Source organism: Tachyglossus aculeatus, chromosome 27, assembly GCF_015852505.1.
Source record: "Tachyglossus aculeatus isolate mTacAcu1 chromosome 27, mTacAcu1.pri, whole genome shotgun sequence".
Lineage (NCBI taxonomy): Eukaryota > Metazoa > Chordata > Mammalia > Monotremata > Tachyglossidae > Tachyglossus > Tachyglossus aculeatus.
In genome coordinates, this window is record NC_052092.1 from 6,027,298 (window position 1) to 6,052,703 (window position 25,406).

Here is a 25,406-nt window from a genome sequence, read left to right on the forward strand (position 1 = left end):
AGCATGCTCCACACCGAGGGTGGCAGGAACATGAACGGAGCATGCCCAGTAGGTCCACCCTGAGCGTGCTGCACATCCCTGCTAGGTAAGTGCAGTCTCTCCTGGAGAGCGAGCATGTCTTGGTCAGAATCAGGAAGGCTTCTTGGGGGACAGTGGGGTCAGGGGGCTGCCAACTCAGCCACAGCCTATCTGCCTAAACCAGGACCCGAGGTGGTGATCAATCCATCAATCAATCGTATTTATTGAGCGCTCACTGTGTGCAGAGCACTGTACTAAGCGCTTGGGAAGTACAAGTTGGCAACATGTAGTGAGCAGTGATTAGGCGGAGAAGTGTGAGTAGCTAGTGGCTCCCAGCATAGGAACACTTGGGCAGGTGCAGGCAGGGTGGAATCAGAGGGCAATCCTGGAGGCTCCCAGGTGGAGCTGGGCTGAGGCTAATCAGCCCAGAGGATGGGGCAAGCTGGCTCCAGCCCCAAATGTGATGTCGTGGAGGCTGGGAGAGTAGACACCGGAACGTTCTCCAGGCACTAAGATGGGCAAACTCAGGTCAGCGCACAGCTAAGCCCAGGCCTGCCGAGGTGGGTCAATCAATCGTATTTATTGAGCACCTACTGTGTGCAGAGCACTGCACCAAGTCAGTCAGTCATATTTATTGGGCGCTTACTATGTGCAGAGCACTGTACTAATCGCTTGGGAGAGCACAGCATTACAGAACAGACATAGTCCCTGCCCATGATGAGCTTACACTCTAGAGTACGGAGTTGGTAGATAAGTCACTTGCCCACGACAAGTTTACAGTGTGGAGGAATGATGGGAAGACGTGTCTGGGTAGATGTTGGGGGTGGTAATCAGGGAAGGCCTCCTGGAGAAGTTGTTTTTACCAGGAGCGTTTTTCAGAGGGTGGGGATTTGAGGGAGGGAAGGAAGCCCACACACGGGCAGTGTGTGAGCAATGGGCCAGAGATGGAGAGGCAGAGAAAGGAGTTTTGCTGGTGAGAGCGTGGGTGGGGGGGGAGGGGAGGTGATGGAGGGAAGAGAGGGGGGTGGGAGGAGGGAGCAGGAACCTGCTGGATGATGCGCCCTACCAGCCTTGGCCCGGGGACCTTGTAGGTGTTAAATGGTGGCCCAGAAGGCTGGGTAACTGTGTGGTCTAACAGTCCCAGAATTCTCCCGGGAGCAGAGGTTAACAGCTTGGCCAAGTTCTGAGGAAGCATGCTTTAGTTTTGCCTGGGGTTGGACCCTTTGTCCACCGCCCCCCACAGAGACACTAATAATAATAATAATTGTGGTATTCATTAAGTGAATTAAGGTATTCTTCCTCCCTTCAAAGCCCTACTGAGAGCTCACCTCCTCCAGGAGGCCTTCCCAGACTGAGCCCCCTCTTTCCTCTCCGCTTCTTCCCCATCCCCCTGCCTTACCTCCTTCCCCTCCCCACAGCACCTGTATATATGTTTGTACATGTTTATTACTCTATTTTACTTGTACATATTCTATTTATTTTATTAATATGTTTTGTTTTATTGTTTGTCTCCCCCTTCTAGACTGTGAGCCCACTGTTAGGTAGGGACCGTCTCTATATGTTGCCAATTTGTACCTCCCAAGCGCTTAGTACAGTGCTCTGCACACAGTAAGCGCTCAATAAATATGATTGAATGAATGAATGAAAAGTGCTTACTATGTGCCAGGCACTGTACTAAGTCCTGGGGTGGATACAAGCAAATCGGGTTGGACACAGTCCCTGTCCCACATGGGGCTCACACTATCAATCCCCAGTTTACAGATGAATTAACTGAGGCACAGAAAAGTAAAGTGACTTGCTCAAAGTCACACAGCAAACATCTGGCAGAGTCAGGAGTAGAACCCCTGACCTTCTGAATTCCAGGCCCTTTCCACTATGCCATACTGCTTCTGGCAACAACTAGGACTAGCAACAACCCTGCCTCCCAACATACACACAACACACACACACACTCCTCAGTGAGACTACTGAGACATATAGTCATATAGAAGTCATATAGTCATAGAGAAGCAGCATGGCTCAGTGGAAAGAGCCCAGGCTTTGGAGTCAGAGGTCATGGGTTCAAATCCCGCCTCTGCCAATTGTTGGCTGTGTGACTTTGGGCAAGTTACTTAACTTCTTTGGGCCCCAGTTCCCTCATCTGTCAAATGGGGGTGAAGACTGTGAGCCCCCCGTGGGATAGCCTGATCACCTTGTAACCTCCCCAGCGCTTAGAACAGTGCTTGGCACATAGTAAGCGCTTAATAAATACTATCGTTATATAGAAGCACACTCACAAGCACACATGCTCGCACACACACGTGGACGCCACCCCCACCCCGTGAAGGCGAACTCTGCCTCAGCAGTTTGGACATCTGTTTGCAATCTGAGCATTTCCTGTCAGCTTGGCCAAGCCTGTCTGACATTCCAGAGAGAAACCTCCAGCTGAGCTCCAGAGCTCTAGGGGTGCACTGGATGTCTGTTGTTTTCAGAGCATTTAGGTGTCTGTTGTGTGCAGTGCTCTGTACTGAGTGCCTACTGTGTGCAGTTGCCGAACTGGGCACCTACAGTGTGCAGGCGGCAGGAGTGGGCACTTGGGAAATAAAGAAGAAAAAGACATTATTGCGTTGGACTGTAGAACTGTAACTTTGTAATGATGATCATTTGTTTTCAGCCCTCCCCCTTGGACCATGGGCCCCGTGTGGAGCAGGGACTGGGTCCAATCAGATTATTCTGTATCTAGCACAGAGCTGACACAAAGTAAGGGTCTGATCAACACCAAACTAAAAGCATCAATCAATCCGTGGTATTTATTGAGCTCTTATTGTATGCAGCACTGTACTAAGCACTGGAGAATGCATAATACAAGAGTAGGTAGACAGGATCACTGCCCACAAGGAGTTTGCAGACTAGAGGAGGAGATAGACATTAACATAAATTATGGATATGTAGGTAAGTGTTTAGTACAGTGCTCTGCACACAGTAAGTGCTCAATAAATACGATTGATTGATTGTAAGTGCTTTGGGGCTGGAGTGAGTATCAGAGTGTGGAAGGGGTACAGAGCCACAGGCCCAACGGAAGGGAGGGGGCTTAGAAAAGGAACGTTCATTCATTCACTCAGTCGTATTTATTGAGCTGCTTATTGTTTGCAGGAAATGTTTTTTTAGGAGGGCTAAATATTAGATAAATCCGAGAGTTCTGAGGTTGCTGAGGAGCTGGCATGACCAGGAACGGGGTGGGGGGAAACAGTCAGGGAAGCCCTCATGGAAGAGGAGCAGCGTGGCTCGGTGGAAAGAGCATGGGCTTTGGAGTCAGAGGCCATGGGTTCAAATCCCGGCTCCGCCACTTGTCAGCTGTGTGACTTTGGGCAAGTTACTTGACTTCTCTGTGCCTCAGTTCCCTCATCTGTAAAATGGGGATTAAGTCTGTGAGCCCCACATGGGACAACCTAATCACTTTGTATCCTCCCCAGTGCTTAGAACAGTGCTTTGCACATAGTAAGCGCTTAATAAATGCCATCATAAAAAAAAAGAGGAGGAGGCTTTAAAGATTGGGGTTGGGAGGCCTTCCCAGACTGAGCCCCCTCCTTCCTCTCCCCCTCGTCCCCCTCTCCATCCCCCCCATCTTGCCTCCTTCCCTTCCCCACAGCACCTGTATATATGTATATATGATTGTACATATTTATTACTCTATTTATTTATTTTACTTGTACATATAATGATGGCATTGGGGAAGCAGCATGGCTCAGTGGAAAGAGCCCGGGCTTTGGAGTCAGAGGTCATCGGTTCAAATCCCGGCTCCACCACTTGTCAGCTGTGCGACTTTGGGCAGGTCACTTCACTTCTCTGTGCCTCAGTTCCCTCATCTGTAAAATGGGGATCAATCAATCAATCGTATTTATTGAGCGCTTTCTGTGTGCAGAGCACTGTACTAAGTGCTTGGGAAGTACAAATCGGCAACACAGAGACAGTCCCTACCCAACAGCAGGCTCACAGTCTAGAAGACTGGGGATTAAGACTGTGAGCCCTACGTGGGACAACCCGATCACCTTGTAAACTCCCCAGCGCTTAGAACAGTGCTTTGCACATAGTAAGTGCTTAATAAATGCCATCATTACATATCTATTCTATTTATTTTATTTTGTTAATGTGTTTGGTTTTGTTCTCTGTCTCCCACTTCTAGACTGTGAGCCCACTGTTGGGTAGGGGCCGTCTCTATATGTTGCCAACTTGTACTTCCCAAGTGCTTAGTACAGTGCTCTGCACACAGTAAGCGCTCAATAAATACGATTGATTGATTGAGAGACGGGCCGGCGGTTGGGTGGGTTTGAAGGAGAGGGCTTCCAGGTCGGGTGGGGAAGATGGGAGTCCAGAGTGCCAGGCCCTGGGGGAGGAATGGGGGGCGGTGCCCTCTGCTCTGCCCGCGGTGCCAGGCCGGTCCCTCCCCGCAGCGGAATTCATTCATTCCATCTTATTTATTGAGCGCTTACTGTATGCAGGGCACCGTACCTTAGTACGGTGGGGAAGCACAATACAGCAAATTTTCTCTGAGCCCCACACCGGGCTCACAGTTTAGAGGGGAGGGTGGGGCGGGGAGAAGAAGCAGCGTGGCTCGGTGGAAAGATCCCTGGCTTGGGAGTCAGAGGTCATGGGTTCAAATGCCGCCTGGGCCGCTTGTCAGCTGCATGGCTTTGGGCTAGTCACCTAACTTCTCTGTGCCTCAGTTCCCTCATCTGTAAAATGGGGATGAAGACTGTGAGCCCCCCGTGGGACAACCTGATCACTTTGTATCCTCCCCAGCGCTGAGAACAGTGCTTTGCAATCAATCAATCAATCGTATTTATTGAGCGCTTACTGTGTGCAGAGCACTGTACAAAGCGCTTGGGAAGTACAAGTTGGCAACGTATAGAGACAGTCCCTACCCAACAGTGGGCTCACAGTCTAAGTACTTAGTAAGCGCTTCACAAATGCCATCCTGATTATTATTCCGAAGTCTGCTGTGGCCGGCGCCCTTTGACCCCGGGGCCCGGACTCCTCCGGGGAGCGGGGGAGACGGGAGGGGCGTGGGGGATGCCTCCCCCCCCCCCCGGAGGACCGAGCCGCCCCCAGGGGGGCGGGGAGAGGGGCGAGGACGGCGGGCTGCCCCATCGGTGACCCACTGCGCTCCGGACACGGGGCACTAGCCGAGAGACCCGCCGATCGCCCCCTCTCCTGAACCGGTAAGTGCCAGGGGAGGTGCCCAGCGGGGACGGTGCCAGGGGGTGCCACCGTCCTGCCTGGGCCCGCCTGGGGCGACCCCCAAGCCCCCTGCCCACAGGGGACGAAAGAGAAGAGGCACGCCAACGGCCAACTCGCCTGCTTCGGCGTCCCTGCCCTGTGCCCGACGCCCGCTCCACAACCTCAGCATCCCTGCCCTGTGCCCGACTCCCCTCCCCAGCCTCAGCATCCCCGCCCTGTGCCCAACTCCCCTTCCTCAACATCCCTGTCCTGTGCCCGACTCCCCTCCCCAGCCTCAGCATCCCCGCCCTGTGCCCAACTACCCTTCCTCAGCTTTGGGTGACGGGGTTGGGGGAGAAGGCCGCTGTGGGCAGGTGTGGATGAAGGCCTCAGCCCCGCCCCCCCCCCCCCCCCCCCAGCACAGCATCTAGGGGAGTTGACAGAGAGAGTGTGAGAAAGTGTGTGTCTGGGTGTATGTCTGTACACGTGCCCTTCATGTGTACACTTAGGAGCAATCGTGTGTGTATACGTGTGTGCACACGCATGCATATTTATGTGTGTGGGCGATGGGAGCGCCGGAGTAGTTATGACTGGTGGTGCTCGCTCTGTTCTCAAAGGACCGAATTGTGGAGGTGTGGTGACAGTGTGTGTGTGTGTGTATGTGCACACGTGCACCAGCTCACTTGGGCCTAGTGGGTTTTTCTGTCGCTGCCCAAGTGTGTGCTCTCTTTTGTGTCCTGCGAGTGTGGAAGAGTGAGGTATGGAGCTGTGGGGGCCTGGTCTTGTGTTCCCTGGGGATTGTGTGCCCTTGGGTGTGTAAACTCAGTTGTTGTGTTGCACCAGCTCACTTGGGCCTAGTGGGTTTTTCTGTCGCTGCCCAAATCTGTGCTCTCTTTTGTGCCCTGTGAGTGTGGAAGAGCAAGGTATGGAGCTGTGGGGGCCTGGTCTTGTGTTCCCTGGGGATTGTGTGCTCTTGGGTGTGTAAACTCGGTTGGTTGTGTGGGGGGTATAGTTTGTGTGGTAGCAGTTCTTTCCAATGTGTACACAACTGAATCCATGGTATTTTTTGAGTGCTTGCTCTGTGCAGAGCATGGTCCTGAGCTCTTGGGAGAGTACAGTACAAAAGAGAAGCAGTGTGGTTCAGTGGAAAGAGCACGGGCTTTGGAGTCAGAGGTCATGGGTTTGAATCCCGGCTCCACCACATGCCTGCTGTGTGACCTTGGGCAAATCACTTCTTAACTTCTTGGAGCCTCAGTTACCTCATCTGTAAAATGGGGATGAAGACTGTGAGCCCCACGTGGGACAACCTGATCACCTTGTATCTCCCCCCCAGCGTTTAGAACAGTGCTTTGCACATAGTAAGCGCTTAACAAATGCCATTATTATTATTATTAATAAAGCTGGTAGACAAAGGCTACAGTCCACATGGGGACACAGACATTAAAATAAAGTATAGATTCATTCATTCATTCAATCGTATTTATTGAGCACTTTGTGCAGAGCACTGTACTGAGCGCTTGGGAAGTACAAGTCGGAAACCTATAGAGACGGTCCCTACCCAGCAACGGGCTCACAGTCTAAAAGGGGGAGACAGACAACAAAACAAAACATGTAGACAGGTGTCAGAATCGTCAGAACAAATAGAATTAAAGCTATATCCACATCATTAACAAAATAAATAGAATAGTAAATATGTACAAGTAAAATAGAGTAATAAATCTTTAAAAATATATATATTCAAGTGCTATGGGGAGGGGAATGAGGTAGGGCTGGGGGGATGGGGAGGAGGAGAGGAAAAAGGGGGCTCAGTCTGGGAAGGCCTCCTGAAAGAGGTGAGCTCTCAGTAGGGCTTTGAAGGGAGCCTAGGTAGGGGGAATGGAGGAAGAGAGCTAGATAGGGGGAATGGTGGAGTGTAAGGATATGGACATATGTGCTGTGGGGTTGGGGGTGTAATATCAGTGGGCTTAAGGAGAGTAGACCAAGTGCATAAGCGATACAGAGGAGAGGGCAAGTAGGGTGAGGAAAGGAAGGTTAATCAGGGAGGGCCTCTCGGAGGAGATGCGACTTTAGTAAGGTTTCGAATTACCCAATGGAAAATTGCTTAGGAAATGTGGGTTGGGACGCGCATGATTGGCTTGTGAGCTCACTGGGGTGTTCAGGTGAGAGCATTGTTGGGTGGCTGTGCAGAGACTTTGGAACCCATATTTTGCAGGGTAGCGCATGGGAGTGGTCAGTTTATTAATTCTCCCCTTCTCTATCCCTAACTTTCCCCCAGTGACCCAGCATGGACCATCCAACACCCCTAACTCTCCCTCTCCATCCCTGACTCTCCCTCAGTGACCCAGCCCGGACCCTCCAACACCCCTAACTCTCCCTCTCCATCCCTCACTCTCCCCCAGTGACCTAGCATGGACCATCCAACACCCCTAACTCTCCCTCTCCATCCCTGACTCTCCCTCAGTGACCCAACCCGGACCCTCCAACACCGCTAACTCTCCCTCTCCATCTCTGACTCTCCCCCAGTGACCCAGCCCAGACCCTCTAACACCCCCAACTCACCTTCTCCACCCCTGATTCTCCCTCAGTGACCCAGCAGAGTCCATCCAACACCCCTATCTCTTCCCTTCTCCATCCCTATCTTTCCCCCAGTGACCCAGCACGGACCATCCAACACCCCTGACTCTCCCCCAGTGACCCAGCACAGGCCATCCAACACCCCCGATTCTCCCCCGGTGACCCAACATATCTCCAGCTTCACAGCTCCCTGTGAGAACCTAGTCTCCCCCCTGCCCCACCGCCACCATGACGTCTGGGTAACGGGAGCCCCAGCTTTTGGCAGCAGGCAAGCGAGGGATGCCCAGGATGCAGGCAGTGAGGGGACAGTGTTGAGACCAGTCCATCCAGTCTGGAAGAAAGACTGGGCTTGGGCTGGCTGGAAAATGATCTCCACCCTGGAAGGGGAGAAGGGGTAGGGGGGAGAAGGGGTGGGGGCCAGGCTCACAGGAACAAGGGTTGCTTCCATGTCAGGGAGCTCAACCCGAGCCCGGTGTCCAGCAGCATAGCCCAGACCAGCGGACAGCAGAGTCCCTGGGGAAGCCGCCTCTGCTCTCTCTGGGCTCGGGGTCTAAAATGCATCCAGCCACAGGGGCCTGGCCATTTGACTTTGTGGGGGGAGACAGAGAATTCTCTTCGGGTCTGTGGGCCCCTGCCATTTTGAAAACATTAAGCTCCCTCTGGTTGGAGGTGACAAAGGGCAGGGTTGGGGGGTTGGTTTTTTTTTTTTTTTTTGTGTGTGTGTGTGTGTGTGTATGTGTCCACAAGAGATTGTATCTAATTGTGGCTGTCCGCATGTTTGTATTTTAGGCTAAAGTCACACCTTATTTTGGGATAAGCCTTTTCTTCCAACAGCTGGAGCCTTCCCTCTACCCTCCCTTCCTCCCTCTGTCTGTCCCTGCCCACTGAGGAGGCCGTGAGATCGGGAAACACGTTTCTAAGAGGGAAAACGCAAACGGAAGGAACTGTGGGTTGATAAAAAAATATATATATCCAAAACTGGGAAATGCGCAATCAGGCAGTGACGTCCCTGGGATCAGATCCATTTGGATTCTTTGGGCTCAGGGTTTCCTTCCTTGGCTGAAGTGGCAATGCCGTGGAGCGAAGGGGCTGGTGCCCCCGAGTTCCGGTTGTGGGGGGGACGAGGGCATCAGTGCTTCAGCTGTTGGGGGGGGTGGGGCTGGTAGCCCCAGGTTCTGGTTGTGGGGGAACAAGGACGTTAGTGCCCCAGCCGGGGGGTGGTGGGGCTGGTGCCCCTGGGTTCTGGCTGTGGGGGTGATGGGACCGGTGGCTCCGGGTCGCGGTTGGGCAGACAAATTCACTGTCTCCCCCATACCTCTCCAGGCTGAACTTCAGCCCTGCTCCTCCAAAATTCCAGCCAGACTTGAGAGCACCTGAGCAAGGACCTGGTGGCAGATTTTCTTCTTGCTGGGGGTCTGTCCTGGGGGAGGGCAGGACCACTACCGTTCCCCTGCCTCCCAGCCCTAGGCCCTTTCCACTGGACCACACTGTCTGCAAACCACCCAGGCCGTCCCAGACCTCGGTGGGCACCAAATTGCCCCGTCGACCCTGGGGCTCCCCTAACTGCTCTGCCTGGTCTAGCTAAGCTAGCTCCGCCAAGCTAGCTCTCTTCCTCCCTTCAAGGCCCTGCTGAGAGCTCACCTCCTCCAGGAGGCCTTCCCACACTGAGCCCTTCCTTCCTCTCCCCCTCGTCCCCCTCTCCATCCCCCCATCTTACCTCCCTCCCTTCCCCACAGCACCTGTATATATGTATATATGTTTGTACATATTTTTTTACTCTAATTTATTTGTACATATCTATTCTATTTATTTTATTTTGTTAGTATGTTTGGTTTTGTTCTCTGTCTCCCCCTTTTAGACTGTGAGCCCACTGTTGGGTAGGGACTGTCTCTATATGTTGCCAATTTGTACTTCCCAAGCGCTTAGTACAGTGCTCTGCACATAGTAAGCGCTCAATAAATATGATTGATGACGATGATGATGATGGGCTCCACCCGGCAACACTACCCCAGACCAGCCAGATCAAAGGGCGATTGTCCCTTCCATTCATGCTTCCTCTCTGCTTTGAGCAGGGGTGCTCTGGGGGAGGATGGGGAGCACCCCCTCCAACCCCCTGCTCGTGACATTTCACATCCTGCCTCCCGGCGCCAACCAAAGTGCCAAACCCATGATCTCACCGACCAGGCACGGGGTGAGGGGGCGGGGGGCACAGTGAGCTGGGGTCCGGCCCTAGGAATGATGCCAAGTGATTCGCCCCTCCATGGCCTAGTGGCAAGAGCTCGGGCTTGGGAGTCAGAGGAAGTGGGTTCTAATCCCGGCTCCGCCACTTTTCTGTTGTGTGACCTTGGGCAAGTCACTCAACTTCTCTGTGCCTCATTTCCTTATCTGTAAAATGGTGATTGATACTGTGAGCCCCATGTAGGACAGGGTCTGTGTCCAACCTGATTGCCTTGTACTACCCCAGTGCTTAGAATAGTGCTTGGCACATAGTAAGCGCTTAACAAATACCACAAAGAAAAATAGAAAGAGCAAGGTGGGGACTGGTGGCCAGAGAGTGTGGATCTGGGCACTCGGGGCTGGTGCAGGGAGAAAAGCAGGATGCCGACCGCCAGCTTTAGTCCTTGTTAGTCTCTGAGGGTGGGGGAACAAGTTGGCAGGGAGAGGGTTCCCTGTGCCCCTGCCACACTCCTAACTCATAGCCCGTGCTCCCCTTCCAGCTGCCGCCATGGTCCATATCAGCAAGGTGGAGTCGGGAGACTGGCTGACCGCCTACCTCAAATACTTACTCTTCATCTTCAACCTCTTGTTCTGGGTGAGTGTACCCCCTGCCCTGCATCAGAGCCCCTCCCACCCACCACACTGCCCGTCCACTCCCCCCCCAACGCAGCTGGGATCCCAGTGGAAGGCCCCGAGCCATGTCCGGCGGGGTGGAGACCACGAGCTCGGCTTTGTTGACTGGCAGACGGACAGACAGACTGATTATCCTACTGTTCCTCCACCTCACCACCCTTTGGTGCTCTCTCTCTCTCTCTTCCCCTGTGAACTGCACTCCCCACAGACCGGGTGGGGATCCTGGCAGGCGTGGGACACTGTGGGCCTTTCAGGGAGGCCTCTGGGAGCTGGGTTTTAGATCCCTTCCCTGTAAGGTCACGACCCCCCATAGGCAAGGAGGACGCAGGTGCTAGTTGTGCTCTGTCCTTGTCCTGCTGAGTGACCATGGGCAGATCATTCAACTTCACTGGGCCTTAGTTTTCTCCTCTATAAAATGGGTATAGAATGGCCAGAGCCTTGGTCCCCCACAGAGCCCCTGGGATTTCTGGGGATCCAAGCCATCACCAAAACCTGCCGGTCTCAGCTCCGCAACATTGCCAAGATCCTCCCTTTCCTCTCCATCCAAACCACTATGCTGCTCATTCAAGCTCTCATCCTATCCCGTCTGGACTACTTCATCAGCCTTCTCTCTGATCTCCCATCCTCGTGTCTCTCCCCACTTCAATCCATACGTCATGCTGCTGCCCGGATTGTCTTTATCCAGAAACACTCTGGGCATGTTACTCCCCTCCTCAAAAATCTCCAGTGGCTACAAGTCAATCTGCGCATCAGGCAGAAACTCCTCACCCTGGGCTTCAAGGCTGTCCATCACCTCGCCCCCTCCTACCTCACCTCCCTTCTCTCCTTCTCCAGCCCAGCCCACACCCTCCGCTCCTCTGCCGCTAAGCTCCTCACCGTGCCTCGTTCCTGCCTGTCCCACCATCGACCCCTGGCCCACGTCATCCCCCGGGCCTGGAATGCCCTCCCTCCGCACATCCGCCAAGCTAGCTCTCTTCCTCCCTTCAAGGCCCTACTGAGAGCTCACCTCCTCCAGGAGGCCTTCCCAGACTGATCCCCCTCCTTCCTCTCCCCCTCGCCCCCGCTCCATCCCCCATCTTACCTCCTTCCCCACAGCACCTGTATATATGTATATATGTTTGTTCATATTTATTACTCTATTTATTTTACTTGTACATATCTATTCTATTTATTTTATTTTGTTAGTATGTTTGGTTTTGTTCTCTGTCTCCCCCTTCTAGACCGTGAGCCCACTGTTGGGTAGGGACTGTCTCTATATGTTGCCAACTTGTACTTCCCAAGCGCTTAGTACAGTGCTCTGCACATGGTAAGCGCTCAATAAATACGATTGATTGATTGATTGATTGGTCCAGGTCACTGCACCCTGGAGTAAAGTGGAGGACTGAGGGTCGCTATGGTGCAAGTGCCTAGTACAGTGCTCTGCACGTAATAGGTGCCCAATAAATATATTGATTGATTGTTCTAGGCTACCCCCCAGTCTCCTTTCCCTCTCCTCCCCTCCCCCCTCAGCTGTCCCTTTTCTGAACTCAGCAACCGTGGGGCCAAAGATGCAGCACAGTTCATTTCTACCCCGTGGTCACCTTTGGGGATCACTCCTCCCAACTCTCCTTCCCCACCGGGAGACAGTGGAGAACGAGCCTTCCAAATGGCCACCGGGCTGATGACCAGAGGGCTGTATTTATGGGGGGATAGCCTAGCCAGGGGGAAAAGCAGGGAGAATCCAGGTCCTAGTCCCTCCCTCCGCCCTGGCCCCCTGTGTGACCTTAGGCAAGTCACTCACTCTCTCTGGGGCTTCAGTTTCCTCCTCAGTAAAATGGGGACAAAATTCCTGTTCCCTCTCCCTCTGAGACTGTGAGCCTGGATCAATCAATCAATCAATCATATTTATTGAGTGCTTACTGTGTGCAGAGCACTGTACTAAGCACTTGGGAAGTTCAAGTTGGCAACACATAGAGACAGCCCCTACCCAACAGTGGGCTCACAGTCTAGAAGGGGGAGACAGAGAACAAAACCAAACATACGAACAAAATAAAATAAGTAGAATAGATATGTACAAGTAAAATAAATAAATAAATAGAGTAATAAATACGTACAAGCATATATACAGGTACTGTATATATGGACAGGGACTGTGTCCGACCTGGTGATCCCGAATCCACCCCGGCACTGGGCTCAGAGTGGGCATGAAAAAGTACCACAGTTTCTTAATGACGAGCCAAGCGCACTGTGGGAAAATTCCTTCTCTTGAAAGTGAGCCTGGCACTGCTTAGAAAATACGGTTTCCTCTGCTCCCTCAGCCAGCCTGGGCCGCCCCAGAGCGCCTTCGGCTCTCTAGTTTATTATTTTAATTAGCAGCCTGCCTAATTATTTTAATTAGTAATGTTACTTTATGAGCAATGGTTCTCTCTTCTCCACAGCCGTGAGCAGCCCAGGCGCTGGAGACAGGGGAGAATGAGTCTCCCCCTCCAGGAGCACAGGGCTCACACAGTAAGCCCTCGATAAAGTCCATAGATTGATGGATTGATTGATTGATGAGTGCTTTCCTGCCCGGGGAGAGGGGGCAGGGGTGTTTCTGGTCGTTACCCCAGCTCCAGCTGGAGGAAGAGGGGATTAAGAGTCCTTATTGGGTGTCTAACGGGCTAGCAGGCCGCCCCCTCGTCCCCCTCTCCATTCCCCCCATCTTACCTCCTTCCCTTCCACACACCACCTGTCTATATGTATATATGTTTGTACATAGTTATTACTCTATTTATTTTACTTGTACATATCTATTCTATTTATTTTATTTTGTTAGTATGTTTGGTTTTGTTCTCTGTCTCCCCCTTTTTAGACTGTGAGCCCACTGTTGGGTAGGGACTGTCTCTATATGTTGCCAACTTGTACTTCTCAGGCGCGTAGTACAGTTCTCTGCACACAGTAAGCGCTCAATAAATACGATTGATTGATTGATTGATTGATTGAAGCCCCGGGCCCCAAGGCAGGAGCCGCGGCCAGCTCCCGGAGCCGGCTCAATGGCGCCACCTGCAGGCCGCACATGTGCTCCGACCCCGGGAGCGGCCGGGCCGCCGGCTCAGCAGCGCCACCTGCAGGCCACACTGAACCTCCGCCGACAGCGCCGGGTCCCTCGGCTCGACAGCGCCACTTACAGGACACAGGGATAATCAATCAATCAATCGTATTTATTGAGCGCTTACTGTGTGCAGAGCACTGTACTAAGTGCTTGGGAAGTACAAGTTGGCAACATATAGAGACAGTCCCTACCCAACAGTGGGCTCAGTCTAAAAATTCATAACATAATTCATTACTGTAGTTAACTGCTTGTGCTTACTTTGCCCCAAGCACTGAGGCGGGTATGGATTCATTCATTCACTCAGTCGTATTTATTGAGCGCTTACTGGGCGCAGAGCACTGTACTGCTTTCTTCCCCTCCCCACAGCACCTGTATATATGTATGTACGTATTTACTACTCTATTTATTTTACTTGTACATATCTATTCTACTTATTTTATTTTGTTAATATGTTTTGTTCTCTGTCTCCCCCTTCTGGACTGTGAGCCCACTGTTGGGTAGGGACCGTCTCTATATGTTGCCAACTTGTACTTCCCAAGCGCTTAGTACAGTGCTCTGCACACAGTAAGTGCTCAATAAATACGATTGATTGATTACTAAGCGCTTGGGAAGTACAGGTCGGCAACATATACCCAACAACAGACTCACAGTCGGACTAGAAGAAGCAGCGTGGCTCAATGGAAAGAGCCCGAGCTTTGGAGTCAGAGGTCATGGGTTCAAGTCCCGGCTCTGCCAATTGTCAGCTGTGTGACTTTGGTCAAGTCGCTTAACTTCTCTGCGCCTCAGTTACCTCATCTGTAAAATGGGGATTAAGACTGTGAGCCCCCCGTGGGACAACCTGATCACCTGGTAACCTCCCCAGCACTTAGAACAGTGCTTTGCACATAGTAAGTGCTTAATAAATGCTATCAGTAGTAGTAGTAGTAGTAGTAGTAGTAGTAGTAGTAGTAGTAGTAGTAGTACAGTACTCTGAACACAGTACGTTCTCAGTAAACACAATTGACTGATGGACTGACGGCGCCCACCCACCTTCCCGCTGGCCCTTTCCTGTGGTCATCATCATCATCATCATCAATTGTATTTATTGAGCGCTTACTGTGTGCAGAGCACTGTACTAAGCGCTTGGGAAGTACAAGTTGGCAACATATAGAGACAGTCCCTACCCAACAGTGGGCTCACAGTCTGAAAGACTGTCTGCCCCACTGCCTCGGACCCCGACCCCTCCCTGGCTCTCAGCACCACCACCACCGGGGTCGGACTCTGACCCCACCTGTGTCCCCTCTCTGGGTCACAGGTGGGTGGGGCAGCGGTGACGGCCGTGGGCGCCTGGAGCCTGGTGGAGAAGAGCCACTACCTGAGCGTCCTGCCCTCCAGCACCTTCGCCGTCTCCGCCTACATCCTCATCTTCGCCGGGAGCCTCGTCCTGGTCACCGGCTTCCTGGGGTTCTGCGCCGTGGTCCGTGAACAGCGGGACTGTCTGTCTGTGGTGAGTCTGTCCTGGCTGGGGTGCCTCAATCTTATTTATTCTTATTATTACACTTGTTAAGTGCTTGCTACGTGCCAAGCACTCCTCTGAGTGCTGGGGTAGATACCACGTAACCAGGCTAGACACAGTCCCTGGGCTCATGCTCTTAATCTCCATTTTTTACAGGTGAGGTAACTGAGGCACAGAGAAGTTGTGACTTGCCCAAGGCCTCACAGCAGACATGTAGCGGAGCCAGGATTAGAACCCAGGCCCATGCTCTGTCCACTAAGCCAAACTGCTTCACCAGAGGCATTGCACTAGCCTCCTGCCCCGACCTCCACACACCCACCCACCCAGCTGCTGCAGCCCCCAGCCCTAACTCTGTGCAGCACCCCTGTCCCCACTCCTAGAGTAACCCTTTTCAGAAGCTCTAGACCGTAAGCTCGTTGCGAGCAGGGAATGTGTCTGTTTATTGTTATATTGTATTCTCCCAAGTACTTAGTACAATGCTTTGCACACAGTAAGCGCTCAATAAATTCATTCATTCATTGTCGTATTTATTGAGCGCTTACTGTGTACACCGGAATGACTGAAACTCTGTGGGTTTTAGTCCGGGGGAGTTTCACTGGACCATCCCCTGTTGGAGGAGTGTGCAGGGTGGGAGTCTCAGTCTATGCAAGGTCTCGGAGGCCGACCCGAGGTTCTGCCACCTGACCGCCCCACTTTTCCACGCAGTATTTCTGCCTGCTGCTCGGCATCTTCCTGGTCGAGCTGGTGGCTGGGGTCCTCGCTCACGTGTACTATCAGAGGGTGAGTGGCTTTGGGAGTGGGCAGAGGCTGGGAGCGATGGGGACAGAGGACTAGGGGCCGTGGGTGGGCAGAGGCTGGGGTGGTGGGAGGTGGGAGAGTCAGTGGCTGGGAACCATAGGGGCTGGGCACAGGGCTAGTAGTGTTGGGGTTGGGCTGAGGCTGTGGGAGTCTCCAATCGCTGGTGTGTGGGGTGGCTGTAGGGAGGAGTCCAGTCCGGCCGGGGGTTGGCTGGCTTTTCCCACTGCTGTGCCCGCCCCTTCCTGCCCTTGTGGTACCCCCCCCCACTGGACATGGGCTGGGAAACATGAAAAGATGGAAAAGACAGCATGGAGTGGGGGTGAAAGGCTCTGGGGGGTCAGGGCCTCTGACCTCAGCATGTCCCGTCCAGCTGAGCGAGGAACTCAAGCAGCACCTGAATCGGACTCTGGTGGAGAGCTACGGTCAGCCCCAAGCCCAGGACATCACACACTCAGTCGACCGACTGCAGCAGGACGTAAGGGCTTCCCCACCCCAGCCCGCTTCTCCCTGGCTTTCCCTCCCTTTCTTCCCCACAAACTGAGGGCAGAGTGCTTCATGAGCGGCTACTCTGTGCAGAGCATTTTACTAGCCACTGGGGAACATAGAGAAGTAAACGTCCTCAAGTTTAAATGGGTAATCAGTATTGTTTGAGTAGCATTGATTGTGCAGAGCAACAGTGTACTAAGCGCTGGGAATTAGCAAACCCGATCCCTCAGTAGGTGGCCACCCACTGCTCTGCTGGAGGCCGGAACCTGGTCGGGGTCTCTGCAGGTGGTCGGTGCCCAGTAAGTAGCACAGCTTGGCAGAATGAGCCGGGACTGTCCCCTTGTACAGTTCAGATGCTGCGGCAGCCACAGCTCTGCCGACTGGCAGTACAGCGCCTACATCCAGTCGCCCGAGGCCGCCGGCCGTGCGGTACCCGACAGCTGCTGCAAGACACTCGTAGAGCTTTGTGGTCAGCGGGCTCACCCCTCGAACATCTACAAAGTGGAGGTGAGGAGCGGCGGCCTCCGCGGGATCGTGGGCACACACAGACACATACACACACGTACACACACACACACACCTTGGCATCCTGGCGGCTCCCCTCGGGGCACGCTGGGACACCCAGCCGGTGGGCAGAGCTTCAGCCGTGGTGTGACCTCAGGCACATCGCCTCTGGTCTCTGGACCTCCAGCTACAAAATGGGAAGAGGTGCCCCTAGTCGCCCCGGTCAGCCTTCCCCACTAAGTTCAGTTTCGGTCTGGGTTTGGCACTATGTGCCCAGCTCCACGCTCGGCACCAGAGTCAATGCTGAGCAAGGCGATCTAACCCGGTCCCTACCCCACACTGGGCTTCTGATCTCAGAAGGAGGGAGAGTGGGGAATCTCATCCTATTTTACAGATGGGGAACTGAGACCAGAGAGGCTAAGTGGGTTGCCTGAGGTCTCACAGCAGGCCATAGGCAGAGCTCTACTGGAACATGGGTCTCGGATCCCCCGGCTTTGAGCTCTCTCTACACTGCCTGGTGTTTCAGGCCTCCAGGCCAAGGGTGGGCAAGTGATTTCGCACAATGCACCCCTCTAGAAAATGGGAGCTGGGAGTTCCTCCCATGTGGAGGAAAGCCCCACAGCCAGCCAGTTGCCCCATCCCCTGCCATCAAGTTAACTCTGATGTCTGGCAGGGCGGCTGCATCACCAAACTCGAGCAGTTCCTGGCTGACCATCTCCTCCTCATGGGTGCCGTAGGAATTGGCGTCGCCTGTCTGCAGGTGAGTCCGAGAGATGAGCCGTGGACCCCGGCCCCACCCAGCCAACTCCCGGCCCTGCCCGAACGCTGTTTGGACTGGCCGGGATCTCGCCCCCCACCCCGGGGGCCGGGGGCAGGTGGGTGAGGCGGGCAACAGGGAAGGGACAGGAGGAGCGGGGTACAGGCAGCGTACCATGCAGAGAAGAGTCAGGGAAGCGAGGAGACCCGTCCCGAGCTGCACACGAGAGGCCCCCCACTTCAGGCACATGGAGAGATGTCCTCCCCCCGACCCCCGCGGTGCCCTCTCACCCGCGGAGTGCACCTCCTGCCAAAGACAGAGGGACCCGAATCCCACCTGCGGCTTGAGGCCCAGCCCTTAGGGTGAGGCTCGGCCGTCTGGGGCCTGATCCAAAAGAGCCCACGGTGCCAGGACCTCCTCAGGGGTGTCCAGGCTGGCCTCCGCTTCTCGTAGAGAGTTCTCCCACACCACCACATCGCAGGGCCTCCTTGGTCAGAAAAGGAGTCCCTGTTTTCACCACTCCACGCTGTGCCCTCCCCTCTCCCCTGCTCCCGTCCCCACCCAGCTCCCACCTGGAGCTGGAGAAGAGAAGGAGACTTGGAGAAGAGTCAGGTCAATTAATCACTCCACCAGGGGTATGTAATGAGTACTTATTGCATGCAGAGCACTGTACTAAGCACTTGAGAGAGTGTTGGTTTACATGTTCCCTGCCCACTAGAAGCTTATAGCCTAGAGGGAGAGACAGACATGAAAATAAAATATGGATGTTTACAGAAGGGCAGTGAGGCTGAAGGACGGATGAATATCAATGCTTAAAGGTCGGTCATTCTGCCTAAGTCTCATATTACTGTTATACTGTAATGATGGTATTTGTTAAGCGCTTACTATGTACAAAGCACTGTTCTGTACTCTCCCAAGTGCTTAACACAGTGCTGTGCACACAGTAAGTGATCAGTAAATATGACTGACTGACCCTCCTGCCCCGCCTCTCAGCTCTGCTACGATCCCTGAGTCCCAGGGACTCAGTCTCCCCATGCACTGTACTCATTGCAGGAGTCAGAGGCGAGGTGATGCTGGAACCCTAAGCCATGGATACTCTCCCGTTCCCTCCCCTTCCCAGGGCCCGGATCACTGTGAAAACCCTCCGCAAGCTCTCGGGCTTGGAACCAAGAGGCTGGAAGGAGGAGGTTGGACACTTTAAGACTATGTCCATTGTCTGATGTGGAAACTCCTCCATAAAACCCAGGTTCTGGCCAGTGTTAGCCCCCTAAAACCTGGTCCTGGACTGTCATGGGCACCCCAGGATCCAGGAGGAGTGGAGAGATCCTTGGACAAATGTTTATGTTGGGTCACTGGGGCAGAGTCAGGGTGGAGAGGAGAGAGGAGAGTCAAGGGTGTTGGATAGCCTTTGCTTGGTCAGTGTGGGAGAATCAGGGATGGAGGGGGAGAGTCGGGGTTGATGGATGGTCCATGCTGAGTCAGTGCAGGAGAGTCAGGGATGGAGAGGGGAGGAGTCAGGGGTGTTGGATGGTCTGTGCTAGGTAAGTGAGGGACAGTCAAAGGTGTTGAATGGTTTGTGGTGGGTCATTTGGAGAGAGGGACGAAGAGGGGAGAATCAGGGGTATTGGGTGGTCCGTGCTGAATCCCTAGGGGAGAGTCAGACCTGTTGTATGATCCATCCCTAACCATGTGGGTCAGTGTTCCTCACAGTGTCCTGATGCCCCTGTCAGTGACAGAGACCAGAGCCGAGCTGGTGGCGGTTGGAGGTGGGTTAGGAAGGACATTGCCCTAGGCCTGATAGTCCCATGTGCCATTGCTAAAAACAAGGAGCTGCCGGGAGGAAGAGGGCCAGGATCGGCAAAATCAGGATCACACTGAGCTTCTACTGTATGCTGGTCCTTGAACTGGGGACCTGCTGCAGGCAAAGCACTGTACTGGATGCCTACTGCAGGCAGAGCTGTCCTACAAGCTTGAGGAAGGTAGAGAAGAAGTAAAAGACAGGTCCCCTGCCCTCAAGGAGCTTTAAATCTAACGGAGTAGGCAGTGGACACACCATGGAAAATTTTTCTTGGTTGGAAGAGCATGGAAACTGATATCAGTAGAGGGAACCTATGACCAGGTCCCCAGTATCAATCAATAGTAAGCTCTTAGTACAGTGCTCTGCACACAGTAAGCGCTTAATAAATACGATTGAATGAATAGTGATCGGTCCATAGGAGGGTGGTGGGGTTGAAGGGCCTATGACCAGGAAGGAGGTGGGTCCTGTCAGGGAAAGCCTCCTGGAGGGAGGGGATCCTAGATAGCATGTGCCCCCACGCCTCCCCTTCCCATCCTCCCCCGGGCCGTCTCCGGCCCTTCCCACCCCTCCCTCTTAACCTGTGCCTGTGTCTGCTCGCTCCATGGCAGTTATTTGGAGTGACCTCTGCAGGCTGGTTCCTCTGTGTTCTCTCTCAAGAGGAAGAAGAGGAGGTGTCCTCTGGGATCTGATGGGTCAGCTCACTTTCCCCCTCTGCATGACTGTGTGCATGTCCGTCTTTGTGCGTGCGTGTGTGTCTGTGTCTACCGTATCTTCACGCCTGGGAGACACTGCCCCTTGTCAGACCTACCCTCTCTGAGGGCAATGCCAAAACTAACTTGCCCACCCTTTGCCCCCTGGGCCCCTCCCCAATGGGTCAGCCCCCACCCTCTGGCAGCCACTATCACCATTATCAGCATACTGGTGCTGTTGACATATGATTTTATCGAATCCATGCCAGCACTGGCCAGTGACATTGGGGCTCTCGGGGGCACCTGGTCTACCCTAGACTACCCAGCCCACAGCACCCAATTGCCCTGTGCCTTTTGGAGTCCCCAGGTGGCAGTGGGTGGGGTTGGGGGGGCTCCTGCTGTGGACTCCTCTGTTTCCAGACCACTTTCCAAAAGGTCAGTGCTGAGTGGCGTGAAGGTAGGGGACTGGACCAGATGACCTGTGGGCTGGAGCCGCCCCTATCGCTGGCTGTTTGGTGTCCCTATCCCGGTTGAGGGACCCCTTAGTCACAGGTTGTCCCTTCCAACAATCTGCCCCGCCCCCAGCCTCTGCTTGGCTCCCTCTCAGTCAATCCAGCAATAGTATTTATTGAGCACTTACTGAATGCAGAACTCTGTACTGAGCACCAGGGAGAGTCCAGTAGAGTTAGTAGACATGCTCGCTGCCCTACAGGAGCTTCCAGACTGGCGGGAAATTGTAAATTCCATCCCTGTGATTTAGTGATTGCATCTTTGGCAGCCACAGGGGCTGGTGCACCTCCCCCAACCCCTCCACGGGCCGTCCCTGGAGCAGCTGGAGTCACCCCTGCCCTTCCTCCCCAGCAGTCCTCAGCCCCTGGAGCCTTCTGGGCCCAAGGTGACCACCCAGGACAGGTGGGGAGTGTGAATGGCTTCTCCGCCCTCCCCCCACCCCAACTCCGGCAGCACCTCACCCTAGAGTCGGTGGGGTCGGGGGGCCTGGTGACGGCAGGTTTCACTCTCTGTTCTGTGCCCCATGCCCAGCCGTCCAAATAAGCTCAGGCCCAACCAGGCCTGCAAGCCCTCACTGGGTACCTGACAATGAAATTGTGATTTGCCTCCAGGGAGGGGCTCCTGGCCAGGCGGCCACTGGAGCCTCAGCCCTGGGTCCTCGGGACAGAGGATGTGAGCCGAATGCCTGGGCAGGAGTCGGGGGGAGCGTGGAGATGGAGATGGCTCGAGAAAAGCCCCTCCCCAGCAGTCAGAGGGCCAGTGGGTGGCAGGATGGCTAGCCTGCCCAGGGCCTTTGTCTCTTTGGTGCCAGCTGTGGGAAGGTACCTGAGCAGGGTGGGGGGCTGGCCCATCAGGAAGGGGGCAGATGCAGCTTTGGGGAAAATCATGCCTGTCCCCCTGCTCCTACACTTTGGAACACACTTTTAAAGGGCGGAAACAAGGCCAGAGAGGGTAAGTAACTTTCCCGGGGTCCCACAGCAGGCCAGGGGCAGAGCTGGGTCTGGAACCTGGGTCTTTTCACCCTGAGCCATGTCCCAGTAGTCACCGACTTGCTGTGTTTCCTGGGGCAGGGGACCGCCCCTCTCTGGGCCTCAGGCATTGGCCCAGGGGAGCTGCAGGGTCCACTGCAGATGTGTCTCAGCCAAAAGAGCAGACCTGCAGTGAGGGGTCGGGGGTGGGGGTCGGGGGGAGCTCATGAGACCCGAACTGACTGGGGTGGATTCAATCTGGTCTGGGGGAGAACGGTCAGCGGTGTAACAGAGTTACTTTCCCCTGCCCCATCCCACCTCTCTCCCCGGCCCAGATCTGCGGGATGGTCTTCACCTGCTGTCTACACCGGCGTTTTCAGCTGGAGTCGTACTGAGGGTCCGCATCGGGGCCGAGACACCGCGGCCCCCGCACACTCGGCTGCCATCCCTGCTCGCTGACGGACAGATGACAGATCTATCTCTGGTATCTCGGAAGTCACCGCCCTCAGAGCTCATTGGGGCATACTGCCGTAATTCCCCATCTATGAGAGGCAGCACCAAATGCCAAGTTAGTTTCCGCCCAGGAAACAGATTTTAAATTGCCTTAAAGTTGAGCCGCAACATGTAAGCCGCCAACTCTGCTCTGCCCCCCACCCCCCCAGCCCTGCTTTGATGGGTACATTACAGGTGGGACATTATGATAGTGGTTCCAGCCCTGGCCCCGGACCCAACAGTCCTTTGGCCACTTTCCCACTCTGCCTTGGCCTGCTCTGCCCCCAAATCCCCTACCCTGTTTTTTCGGGCACATTACAGGTGGGACATTCCGGTACTGGCCAAAGCTCTGGCCTCTGACCCTACGGTCCCCTGGCCACTCCCCGACCCTTCTGGAGGCCTGCTCTGTCTCTCCCCATCCCACCCCACCCTCCACTCCAGCCCTGCTTTGACAGGTGCATTATAGGTAGGACATTATGGTACTGGCCCCAGCCCTGGCCCCTGACCCCACAGCCCCCCGGCCATTCCCTCACCCCACTGGCAGCCTTGCTCCTTCCCACACGCCCCTTCCCCTTTCTTCTTTCCCCCTCCCTCCATTTCCTCAGCCCCAAACTGTTCCTTTCCCCTACCCCTTTTAACATCCCCACCCTCCCCTCCTTTGACCCTTTTTGGGCTTGTCACTGTTGGGCTTTCGTGGACTCTCCTCGACCACAGCCCTGCCTTTGAGCCAGCCATCCACCCATCTTTCTGTCCCCCCCATCTGGCTGAGCCCCTCTCCAGGTCAGGCGAGCTGCTTCTGTTCTCGGGTTCCAAATTTGGGCAACTCTCGACTCCCCCACAGACGACCCCACTGCTCCTAAGGTACCTAGCATTGTCTCTGTCTCCCTATGAGTCCGTCTTCGCTGATATGTCTCTCATCAACCCTGTCCTCCATTCTCAGTCGTGGAGCCCTTTGACCAAGTGTAAGTCTCACCCATGGGTTTCCCCCCCAGGATTTAGTACAGTGCTCTGCACACAGTAGGCACTTAATAAGAGAATGTATGAACAAACAATCCAAAAACAAATATACCCAGCCAGGTCTCTACCTCCAACTTGGCCAAATGCCTTTTCATTTGTTGCTGGACACATTTCTAGCTTCCAAAATGCAAGGAGGATACTGAGGAACCCTCCAAAATGACGTGTTAGTCACTGCAGGCCTTCAGCAGCAATATCCCTAAACCACACTAAAACCACATCTTTTTTTGGTATTCCAATTTTTAGCTCACCTAGGCCCTTAACGTGTACTTGGTCTGAAGCCCTGTGGAGCTCATCACCTACAGTGGGACGGCACCCAGGCCCGTTGAAATTTGACTTCATTTAATTCCACTGATTTCGCCAATAACCAGGTTTGGGTTTCTGTGTCACATAATTCTAACACTTCCCCTCCACGACATGTGATCTGTAGAAACACACGTACAAATGCAAAACCCCCACAAACCGCCATAGGGAATACAAGGAAAATCACAAAATCCTTTCAGGAGAAAGGAGCCATCACAAAAGATGCACATTCCAACATGAAACACAAATCCCGTGATTAAGTTGTGGTAAACTGTGTTTTCTTGCTAACAGCCATGCACAGCACTTGCTGGAGGTGGAAATAAAGGATTTAGTGGAAGAAGAGTTTGCCCAAGGGGATTACACCCTCAGGAGACTACATTTCCCGGAAAGCAAAGGGCTAGTTCCGGCCCTAGGCTGGTAGACATAGCAAACCACCTTCAGGGACTACTTTCCCAGAAGGTTAAGGGTGTTTTCTACTCTTAGACAGGAGTTAGTCGTTCCATCGCCTGCAAAGAAGTCTTTCCTTGGCCTTTCTGGGAAGGTAGCTTTAAAGGGAGATGCACTGAGTCATTTTTCCCACACTAACATTTTCTACTCTCTGACCCTGGCTCTCACCTGGGGCTGTGTCAACTGAGGAACAGCATGGCTCAGTGAAAAGAGCATGGACCTGGGTTCCCATGTGGCCTCTGTCACATCCTCTGTGTGACCTTAGGCCAGTGACTTCACTTGTCTGTGCCTCAGTTTCCTCATCTGTAAAATGGGATTTTATGACCTGTTCTCCCTCCCCCTTAGACTGCGAGCCTCAGGTGGGATGGGAACTGTGTCCTGTCTGATTATCTTGTATCTACTCCAGGCTTAGTACAGTGCTTGGCACATAGTAAGTACTTAACAAATGCCACAGTTGTTACGACTCTGCCAATTCCAGCCCTTTGCTTGGGGACGTGCTGTTGGCAGGGAAGCAGAAGGGCATAGTGGAAAGAGTGCAGGATGGGGAGTCAGGAGATTTGCAGAGCCCCGGTTCTGCCATCTGCCTGCCATGTGACCATGAGCAAATCAGGTGTCTTCTGTATGCCTCAGTTTTCTCATGTGTAAAATGGGGATAAAATCCTTGCTCTCCCACTAAGGCTATGTGGGACAGGGACCGGGTCCGGTCTGAGTATCTTGTATCTATTGCAGCACTTAGTGCAGTGCTTGGCAGATAGTAAGCACTTAATAAATATCATCATTATAATAATGATCATTTTTCTTATTAATATGCACCATTCTTTTAGGACATATGTGGGGACCCCTTGCCATTCTTACGGAGTCCTAGGTCCTTTAGGACTGCAGTGTTTTTGTGCAGAAGAACCAAAAACCTGAAATTTTTAAGCAGTTGGTTTGCAAAGAAACACTCAGAAAGAAAACACATATTAAATTAACTTTAACGTAGCTTACTCCCCTGCGGTGATGTCATTATGAAATACTCGAGAAAGGAGGGAGATTGGAAGGATTGAATGATTGATTAAGGGAGGAAAGAAGAGAACCATTCTTGTTCTCCCTTTTGTGTATGGGAAGTCAGCTGGACAGATGTCATTGTTGCAAAGGACCGTATTTATCAATGAGTGAATGATATTTGTTGAGCGCTTACTGTGTGCAGAGCACTGTACTAAGAGCTTGGGAGAGTACCGTACAATAGAGTTAGTAGACATGATCCCTGCCCACAAGGAGCTTATGGTCTAGTGTTTAATGTTTAAACATTATATAGACCGGTTGAGAGGGGCTGGGGGTTATATTGACTCTGGGTGTAGAGATGACATTTTCTACTGTCCCCAAGGGGAAGAAGAGTTAGCTTGGGGGGGATGGAAGTGGGAGTCAGTTGCCAAAGGTAGACCAGCATGGCACGAT

General features: G+C 53.6%; 1 protein-coding gene and 1 long non-coding RNA gene across 4 annotated transcripts; one reads left to right on the plus strand and one right to left on the minus strand.

Annotated features, from left to right (window-relative positions):
• Positions 1-24,573, plus strand: TSPAN11 (tetraspanin 11). 3 transcript variants are annotated; one of them, XM_038768033.1, is made up of 9 exons: positions 1-85; positions 10,506-10,600; positions 15,003-15,194; positions 15,909-15,983; positions 16,372-16,476; positions 16,836-16,994; positions 17,665-17,751; positions 20,155-20,238; positions 22,049-22,130. In XM_038768033.1, exons 2-8 carry the CDS (start codon positions 10,514-10,516, stop codon positions 20,233-20,235), a joined length of 786 nt encoding a protein of 261 aa, XP_038623961.1. In that variant the 5' UTR covers positions 1-85; positions 10,506-10,513; the 3' UTR covers positions 20,236-20,238; positions 22,049-22,130. The 3 variants fall into 3 exon arrangements, with proteins under 3 accessions (XP_038623961.1, XP_038623963.1, XP_038623962.1); XM_038768034.1 differs by lacking the exon at positions 1-85 and adding an exon at positions 141-210; XM_038768035.1 differs by lacking the exon at positions 20,155-20,238 and having other exon boundaries at positions 22,049-24,573.
• Positions 16,626-17,209, minus strand: LOC119946618. The gene is made up of 2 exons (XR_005456431.1): positions 17,068-17,209; positions 16,626-16,981 (listed from the first exon to the last, which is right to left on the minus strand). It is a non-coding gene; the product is annotated as an uncharacterized LOC119946618 (long non-coding RNA).
• Positions 24,574-25,406: the final 833 nt, after the last annotated feature.